The 9,408-nt window shown below is 54.3% G+C and overlaps 1 protein-coding gene across 1 annotated transcript; it reads right to left on the reverse strand.

Moving 5' to 3' along the window:
- Positions 1-318: 318 nt before the first annotated feature.
- On the reverse strand, positions 319-8,786 carry OPRD1 (opioid receptor delta 1). Its single transcript, XM_059868586.1, has 3 exons — positions 8,405-8,786; positions 2,881-3,230; positions 319-2,154 (listed from the first exon to the last, which is right to left on the reverse strand). The coding sequence occupies exons 1-3, from the start codon at positions 8,668-8,670 to the stop codon at positions 1,622-1,624; spliced, it is 1,149 nt and encodes a 382-aa protein (XP_059724569.1). The 5' UTR covers positions 8,671-8,786; the 3' UTR covers positions 319-1,621.
- Positions 8,787-9,408: the final 622 nt, after the last annotated feature.

Raw genomic sequence — 9,408 nt, forward strand, 5'->3', positions numbered from 1 at the left:
TTTTAGAACTTGAATTCAGAATCATGGAATGGCCTGAGTTGGAAGGGGCCTTAGAGCCCATCCAGTTTCATGCCCTGACATGTGCAGGGACACCTTCCACTGTCCCAGGCTGCTCCAAGGCCCATCCAGCCCGGCCTTGGACACTGCCAGGGATCCAGAGGCAGCCACAGCTTCCCTGAGCAACCTGTGCCAGGTTATCCCCACTCTCACAGGAAAGAGTAAATTCAGAGGTAGTTTCATCACTCCCCAGACCACCCCCCCTGAGCCAGACCTTGCTCATTTTTGATGCCTGGGAGTCACAAGAGAGCTGGAAACTGCTTCCTATCTTTGATTTTATTTTACTTTAATTTTTAGAAAGCAGGGTTCCTGTACAGAAATGCCACTGTAAGGCAAATATCGCAAGGGTCAGAGCTGGAAATGGTGTCTGAAGAACTTTGTGAGATGCTATTGATCCAGCATATTTGGCTACATCACACGTGGAGCAGCTGCTGTAGTGGGAGGTGTGATGGGAGGCCTTGGGGTCACTTTTATTTCATACAGCTATAGACAGACATACATATATATTCATAGAAGTACACAAAGAGTTCCCGTCGAGCATCCTGACTACAGCATGGCCCAGTCAGGGAAGGATCTCCTAGTGCTGTTTGCCTGCACTAGGATTTGTCCCCAGTTTTCCAGCCCAGCATCACATCCATGTCCAGGGCAGCCTTACCTGCAGTCAGAGGTCTCTAAATAACACTAACCTAACAATGACATTAACAGTAGAAAGCTTTCTCTGGGAGCAGTCCCAGTTTGAGGAACTCCAGGAGAATTTTTACAATGGATCTGGAGCTTTTTGAAAACAGTGTCTCTGAAGTGACATAAGTATTTCTTCCTGTCTCCAGTTGTTTTTTGGATACTGCTCAGAGGGGGATGGAATGAGGTCCCATGATGTGGCAGAGAAAATAGCCTCAAGTCATTCCAGGGGAGGATTAGGCTGGATATTAGGGAATGTTTCTTCCTTGAAAGGGTTGTCTAGCCCAGGGCAGTGGTGGACTAACGATCACTGAAGAGATTTGACCATCCCTGTGTGGATGTGGCAAGTGGGCTAGTGGTGGCCTTTATAGTGATAGAAGAACAGTTGAACTTGATGATCTTTGTGGGCTTTTCCAACCTTAATGATTCTGTGATGCTATGATTGCCTCCTGGCACAGTTCCTTTCTGCCATGTGAATGTTTCCCCTCTTGCCATGGGCTGTGGTGTCCTCCTGGCCCAAGCAGGAGAATAAGCACATGGACATTGCAATTCTGGTGCTCTCGGCTTTGCCAAGAGCCACGTGTTGGAGGGTGACAGCCCCTGCTGGGTGTTGTTGGTTGAAGCGGTGGCATCAGTGGAGCATATTTTCCCAACTTGCCTCTTGTTCTTGTCCTCTCCCTGCGTCATTTGGTGAGTCCCAATTCTCCCATTTTTCAGGATGTAAAAAGTTTTTCCAGTCAGTCTCTATGCAAATCCAGCAGTGTTAGCGAGCAGCGCCCAGCCCACCATTCTGCTACAACTCTGTGGTGGTGACCTGGGTGACTTCTGAGCGCAGCTCATCTCCTCCGTGTCCCTGGCAGCCCCGCTGGGGGCTGCCCACGTCTAGTCATGCCGGCCTGTTGCGGGTTTCGGAAGGGGTGCAGGTGGAGACGTGCTCCCGTGTGGTGTTCCTGGCACGAGAGAAGCTGTTCTGGTCCACGCGGGCTCGGAAAGGCAGGCAGAACTCTCGGAAGCACCTCTTGAAGTTTTCATCCAGGAAAGCATAAAGGACAGGGTTGAGGCTGCTGTTGGTGTAGCCCAGAGCGATGCAGAAGTGCAGGCTGGCCACCACATAGGGGTTCTTCTTGTCGATGTCCACTAGCGTCCAGACGATGACGAAGATGTGGATGGGTGTCCAGCAGATGATGAAGGCTGCCACCACCACCAGCACCATGCGTGTGATGCGCCGCAGGTTGCGATCCTTCTCCTTAGAGCCTGAGAGGAGCCGGACGCTCTTCAGGCGAAGGATCATCAGCCCATAGCAGATGGTGATGACCAGAATGGGGACCAAGAAGGCAAAGATGAAGACACAGATCTTGGTCACAGTGTCCCAGTAGATGGGAGGGTCAGGAAACTGGAGAGTGCACTGGACCATACCATCTGTAGGAGAGAGGAGGGTCAAAGAGGAAGCTCAGTGTCTGCTGAGAATATTCTGCGTTCTGCTCAGTCGTGGCTTGTTAAAACCCCAGGGAGATGCATTCCTACCTGCCTGCTGCCTGCTCTTGGCAGAGGTTCCCCAGGAGCTCTGTGCCATCAGACCCCTGTCCACAAGACACTGAGGCAGTGGATGCAGTGACTCTGGAACCTTTTCCCTGCAGAGCCTCCTGGGCCACTCAAGGCCAGTCCTGCTTTCTCTCAGCCCCCATGATGGACATCCCCATGTCACATCCACACATCACCCTCCACTGAAATCTGTCCACTTCATCAAGATGCCCAGAACTTTCCTGGCAGCCAAGGACCAGAGTCCCCACACAGGAGCTGCAGATCTTAGTGTGAGCCACTTGGAGACTTGGCAGCATCACTGGGGATTTTTTTAGGCCCCTGCTTTGCATCCCAGGAGGTGGGGAGAGGCACTGATTAGACTGGAGATGGGGAAAGGTGTGGGATCCCTACCCTTAAGGGGAAGGGAGGACAATTTCTGGGACAGTTTCAAAGATGGGAAATAACACCATGATGCTTTTTCCAAGACCTGGCACATTTATGGTGTCACAGACAGGTGCCCACCACTGACCACAAATCTGCTACAGGACCAGAGCTCAAGTTTGCCAGGTCACCCATGGCATGGACTGATGGGACAGGAGAGGACGTGTCCCCCGAGACACTTGCCTTTTGACTTGGTGACTGCCATGACCATGATGGGCACCCCAATGAGGGAGGAGAGCACCCAGATGCAGACATTGATGATCTTGGCTTTGGCCGGCGTGCGGAAGCCCAGGGCCTTGACCGGGTGGCACACGGCGATGTAGCGGTCCACGCTCATCATGGTGAGGGTGAAAATGCTGGTGAACATGTTGTAGTAGTCAATAGAGAGCACGACCTTGCAGAGCAACTCCCCGAAGGGCCAGGTCTCCATGAGGTACTTGGTGCTCTGGAAGGGCAGTGTGCTGGTGGCCACTGCATCAGCCAGTGCCAGGTTGAAGATGTAGATATTGGTGGCTGTTTTCATCTTGGTGTACCTGGGGATGGCGGAGAAAGGGTGTGTTACAGGTGGTCAGGGCTCTTGATGTGATGAGGAGGGGGCACAGCCTGTCTGCTCACGAGGTGACACCAGCCTTGGTGGGCAAAAGTGTTGTGATGTGCCTTTCTGCAGCACCAATGTGCTCAGCATTTCCCTGAACCAGTTGCGCAATGTCCTTTATCCCCTCAACCCTCTTTCATCTGATTTTCCACACAGTAAATTGTGATTATCCAGCCTGCTTTCCTGTCAAGTTTGCTAGCAGAAATTGGATCGATTACCCCCGGAAATAGGCCATATGGAAGCAGCCCAATTAGCCAGCCTGGAGCTCCAGAGCCTTTGGGGAAGCCTGGCTGTATCCCCCCAGGGCATTTGGGAAGGGCTGGCTCTGCTTCTGGTTCTTGTCACACCATGGCAAGAGAAATGCATGGTTCCTCATGTCCAAACCTTTCCTGAAGGGATGAAGCAAAGTTTGGCAGATGCCAGAGAAGCAGGGATGTGTGTGTCTGTGTGTGTGTGTCCGTCCCAGGAGCATCCAGTCCTGCAAGTCCTGGTCAAAGGAATGCTTTGAGTGGTGTGGTGGCTTGGAAATGGATACTGAGGGATCTGCTGGGCACCCCCAAAGCGGGGTGGGAGTGGCTCTGTGGAAGACCCTGCTCTTTGCAGGGCCACACCAGCAGCTCCAACTCTTCCTGTGCTCCTTTCCAGCAAATCCCCATTGCTCAGAGATCATTCTCCCCAGCCTCAAGCTTTTTTAGATGTACCTGTAAGGAGTGGAATGAGATGGGCTTTAAGGTCACTTCCAATCTAAAGCATTCTAGGATTCTTTGATAATTGGTACAGCTCATCACATGTTGGGGGTACATGAAATAAACTGAGGTGGGGGGATTGAGTGGCTCCCATCTCAGGTGGTCCTGCCTTGGCTGGAGCCCAGGGCAGCAGGCTGGTGTGGGAGAGAGGCTCCTGGGATTGATGGTGGTACCCAATCCCTTCCCCTTATCCTTTCCCCATCTCAGCAGGGTCAGGAGAGTGTATTCATGGGGACAGAGACCCACCAGGTTCCAATGTCAACAGAACTGGGAATTGGAGCTGAAAAACTGATTTCTCTCTGGGAGAAAACAGAAAACAACAGCTTAACCCAGCTCCCTGCTCCAAGAGCATTCCCATCTCCTTCACCATGGCTGTAAATGGCAGCCCGTTGCCCAAGGGTGGAAATATTCAAGCTGAGCTTTTTTTTTTAAATTTAAATATGGCATTAAAAATGTCTTGTCCTTGAAAAGTCCTTTTCTGTTCTCTTTAGTGTTATTTTCCAAGCGCTTTTGCAGACGAGTTTCCTCCCAGGTTAAACAAAAAGCTGAGAATTTGTGGTATTGTCAGGTTTTGCCTCTCCTATGTGAACAGTCAGTTCAGGTAGATTCACACATCTTTGGTCTCTGTTTTTTGAGTAAAATGGTAAAAAAATCTGTTATTCATTCCATGATCTGCCAGATGTGCTTAGTTGTGCTGGGTAAGCACTTCCCAACCCCCTGCCAGATGTGCCAGGGGGGACTGGAGGGCCAGAGCTGTCACCCATCCCCAGGCAGGATGGGGCTGCTGAGGGCAGAGCAGTGACAGGGATGACTGGGGATGATAATGGGAATGCCTAGGATGATGGATTGACTCTGCTGATGCATTTGACTGGAATAACAGGGATAACTGGGATGATGAAGGATATAAGTGGGATGATGGGGTTGATGGGAATAACTTGGGATGATGATAGGGATGACTGGAATAATAAGGATGGCAATTTAGCTTCCATTACTGGGGTTTTGAGGCAATTCAGCCCCCTCCAGGTTTGGGCTGAGGTTTCAACCCCCTGCACAGGGTGTGGCATCCATCCTGGTGACCCTCCTGAGCTGCAAATGAAGCTGCTGCTCCAGGAAAGAGGTTTATTGCCCACATTAGAGCAAATCATCTGCTGCTGCTGATGGACCTCCCCAGGCTGCCAAACCCATTGCAATTAAGTGAGTGCCTTGATTGGGAAGTTATGCACTTGAATGGAACAATCTGGGTAGTGTTGATGGAGAGAAGAGATGGGAGGGGATGGAGCAAGCCCAGGGCAGCTCCGCATTCCAGTCTCGACTCACAAATGGGGATGCCCTCTCCAAACCTCTTGGAAAATAAATAAGTGAAAGAAAAGTGAATAATAAGTGAAAGAAAAACTCCTGGAACTGCTAAAAGCTGCTGCCTGAAAGAGCCTGGCTTGACTAAGCCTGCACCCAGCTGTCCCTGCAGCCTGTGTGGGAGCTGGTGGGGGGCTGATGGGCTTAGGGGGGATGAGGGCACTTGCAGCCCTGAACTCACAGCTGCAATTTGCTTCCAGGAGTATTTTTGAAAGCATCTGACAATGCAGTGGGCATGGCAGTGCTGGTCAGAGCTGTGGTGGGGAGGGTGCTGGCTGTGCTGGGCTCCCTCCAGGTGTGCAGATGGGTTTAGCTGCTCTGGAGAGGGATTTATTTGGAGTTTGGCTGTGCCTGGCTCACAGTGTGTCCATTCACAGAGCTATATACCAGGGTCCTGTGTCTGCCTCTGCCAGCTCCTGGCACTCATGGACTTTGTGGCAAACTCAGTGTGGTCTCAGAGGTCCCTGAGCCCCAGGATGTGCTCCAGCCATGCTTCCAGAGTACCTGGACACCCTGCCCCAACCCCTAGGGCACTTAGAGGTGGCATTAGGAAAAGAGCACAAGGCAAACACCCAAAATCTCCTTGGCAGTGAGGTCCAAATCCAGGCTGATCCCACCTCATAGCCCTTTCTTCCATGGACACAGGTCTCCCCGGGTCCTGGCCTAAACCCTGTCAACACTGAACAACTCTGACAAGGAGCCCTGGGAAACTCCAGACAGCTTTGGCATGGAAGGGGCAAAGGCACATGTCCCTGTAGCCCCTCCTGTCCCAGGGGCTTGGAGGATATTTGCTCATTTCATGGGAGATATTCTCCATCCCTGGAAGTGTTCAAGGCCAGCTTGGACAGGGCTTGGAGCCACCTGGTCTAGTGGAAACAAGGTGGTCTATAAGGTCATTTCCAACCCAAGCCACTCTGTGATTCTGTGTTTAATACCATCATCAGTTGGAAAATGTGAGACTGGAAGGTGTGGTGAAGAGATCTGTGGCTGTCAGGCTTGCTAAAGCCTGGGTAACATGAAGTTACCCAGTGAGTAAAATAGGGAGGATGTTTGCACATGAAATCACTCTCTTTAAAATGCCTTCCCTCTCCTCTTTGAGCAGAACCAGCTGGAGGGGGTCTAATAACACTCATCCCTCACCCCAACATCGTTCATGGCATCTGTCTCTGCTGCAATTACCTCGATTTGTTTTTTCAGACCAGGGCTCATTTTTGAGGCCCCTTTTGACTGGATGAAAAATCCCATCAGGGTCAGGTCGGGTCAGTGAGTTACTCCCCTGTGCCACTCCCCATTGCCTGCCCTCTTGGACGGTTAAAAACACCCAGCAGAACCCACAGAGAGTGGGGAGCAGGGGCAGCAGAGCGTGATACCAGGGCAGTGGGCACTCCAGGCTGGCTCAGGGACACATTTCAGGATGGTTTCCTTCCCTCGGGTGAGTCACATTTATTTGTGCGCATGCAGTGCCAGGCTGTGCTGACCTCCAGTAACAATAGCTATGGACTGAAAAAGATGGGGAAATGAGGGTGGAAATGGTAAAAAAATGTGAATTTGGAGAGTTTGTTTAAATCCAGCCACCAGCTCTGGTTTGGCCTTATGGTTTTGGCCAAGCTGGGGTTATACCATCACCTGAGGCAATGGAAATTGGAATTACTTCATAGATTCTAGACCTACAGGACCAAGCCCCTTCCAGTGCAGAGGGGGTGGCTGTGAAGCCCAGGCACCCAGTGAGACTCTTCTGCTCCCTCCTGCCAGGCTGGAGGTGTTGAGGTCTGTGCCCTCACAAAGTCATCCTTTGCTGCTGGCAGAGCTGTGGAGGAGCTCTGTCAGCCCTTGCTGCTGGCACTGGTCCTGTGGCCTGTAAGACTTGGCTTTATGGTCCCATTTTCTATGTCAACCTGTCTTAACCAGGCAGGACCACCCAGCGTCTCAGACAAAGGGACTGATGAGGTTTTGCACCTTAGCACAAGTGTCTGGCTGGATACAGCAGTATCTTGCCATGCCCCATCTTTAAAATGGGGGGCATTTGGGTCATGTTGCTTGTCCTGGGGTGCAGAGACCCCACAGACCCTGTCTCTGCCCAGGGAAAGCCTCACCACAGGTGCTTAGGTCTTGGCTACTGGAGATGGTACCCCACATTGAGGGAATCAGAGGACAGCTCAGCTGCTGGGGGAGATGGGGCTGGGCCATGCAGTTTCTGCTCTTTGTTAGAGAAAAACAGAAGTCAGGCAGCTGCAGGAGGTGCTGGCACAAGAAGGAGCTGGGAATGGGCTGGGTGGGTAATTCCCACTGATGGAGTGAGGTGGCAGCAGTGGGAACCCACCAGCCCCTGGCTGGGGTGGGGGGGCGCGTCTGGACCCACCCTGCGATCAGGGCAGCTCCCAGCCCAGAGCGCCAGCAGCCCTGCGGCTTCTCTTCCTCACAAAGGACAAGAGGCACCCACTTGGGATCGGGCTGTGTCGCCCATGCCCCCCCACACCCAGACATCTCCCTTGCACTCCCTGAGCTGCTCCAGGCACACGTGGCCTCTGCTCTCACCCTTTGCACAGCACCTGCACCCCCCCACACTTGCATGGCTTGCACACGAACTGCTCGCACCCACATCGCAGCCATCTCGAGGCACACAAGCAGCCGGCTCATACCCAACCCTCCTCCTGCTGCTGGCAAACTCACACTCAGTGCAGACTCATACCTGGTGCACACTCACAACCGTTGCACACTCACTCTTGGTTCACGCTTACTTCTGCTGCTGTTTGACACGCAGCACACGCTCACCCCCGTGCACACTTTCTCTTCATGCAAACTCCCTCCTGGTCCTGTCTCAACGCTGGTGCGCACTCACCCCTAGTGCACACCCACTCCTGGTGCAAACTCACTCCGTGCCACCAGCTCACACCTCCCACGTGCTGCACACTGACCCCTGGCACAGCCAGGCTCCATTGGTGCTCTCGCACTTGGCATACCCAAAGTGCCCCCCTGCCCCCCTGCACATACCCCACCCCTGCCCAGCTCTCACCTGACAATGCCGTACATGACCAGGACGTTGCCCAGCAGTCCCACCACGCACACCACAGAGTAGAGCGCAGTGATGACGATGGCGATGAGGATGGATGTAGCGTTTCTGGCCCGCTGCAGGCCCGTGTCGTTGACCCCGTGTCCGGGCAGGGGGGCCCAGGCGGTGCCGTTGCCCCAGGGGGTGGCAGTGGCCGCGGGCAGCTCCATGGGCAGTTCCACGGTCACATCCATGGGCAGCTCCATGGGCAGCTCCACGGTCACATCCATGGGCAGCTCCGTGGCCCGCGGGCGGCCGTGGCCCCGCTGGAGCCGCCGCGCGCATCCGAACTCCGCGGGTTCGAGACCCGCTCCCGGCCGGTGCCGCCACCCCCTCCCGCACTCGCGCGGGCCCGCAATGCTTTATAAACCCGCGTGTCCCGCAAGCCACGTGGGGCCAGGGGCGGCCCTGCTCTCCCGCCCGCCCCCTCGCCTGTCTGTACCCCTCCCGCTCCCTGCCTGCTGCCTAGATCCCTGCCTGCTATTCTCCCCCTTGCTCTCTACCTGTCCCCACCCCGTCCCCGCCTTCCTCCACCTCTGTCGATGGCTGCCTTTCTCCACTGGGCAGGTCCTTGTCTTTCCTCCACAGTCCCATTTTCCCCGCATCCCTGTCTGCCTCGCCCCATGCCTTCATTCCTACCTTTCTCCCCCACAGATCCCTTCTTGTCCTCCCTCCATGTCCCCCCACCCCCCGCCCCCAAGCCTGTCGCTTTCTCTGCCCATTCCTGCCAGCCTCCCCTCCCAGTTCTTGTCTCCCCAGTCCCTGCCTCTTTTCCCACCACCCAGTTCCTTACCTGCACCCCCCTCCCTCATTCCTGCCTCTACCTCCCCTCCCTGCTTGCCTTCCTAATCCCTGTCTCCCCCCCCGCCCCCAGCCTCCCCAGTCCCTGTCTGTCGCCCATCCCCGGAGCCCACACGGGTCCCCGACTGGAGCGGGAGCGCGATGGATCCAGGCGCTTCTGGGTTTTC

Source organism: Haemorhous mexicanus, chromosome 27 (assembly GCF_027477595.1).
Source record: "Haemorhous mexicanus isolate bHaeMex1 chromosome 27, bHaeMex1.pri, whole genome shotgun sequence".
Taxonomy (NCBI): Eukaryota; Metazoa; Chordata; class Aves; order Passeriformes; family Fringillidae; genus Haemorhous; species Haemorhous mexicanus.

Bases quoted from the DNA above. Each gene is read 5' to 3' on its own strand.
- OPRD1 (XM_059868586.1), bottom strand. From the start codon at position 8,670: ATGGATGTGACCGTGGAGCTGCCCATGGAGCTGCCCATGGATGTGACC. The intron at 3,231-8,404 runs GTGAGAGCTGGG...CGCCATCCCCAG, and splicing joins GTCATGTACGGCATTGTCAG to GTACACCAAGATGAAAACAG. The intron at 2,155-2,880 runs GCAAGTGTCTCG...TCTCTCCTACAG, and splicing joins GGCAGTCACCAAGTCAAAAG to ATGGTATGGTCCAGTGCACT.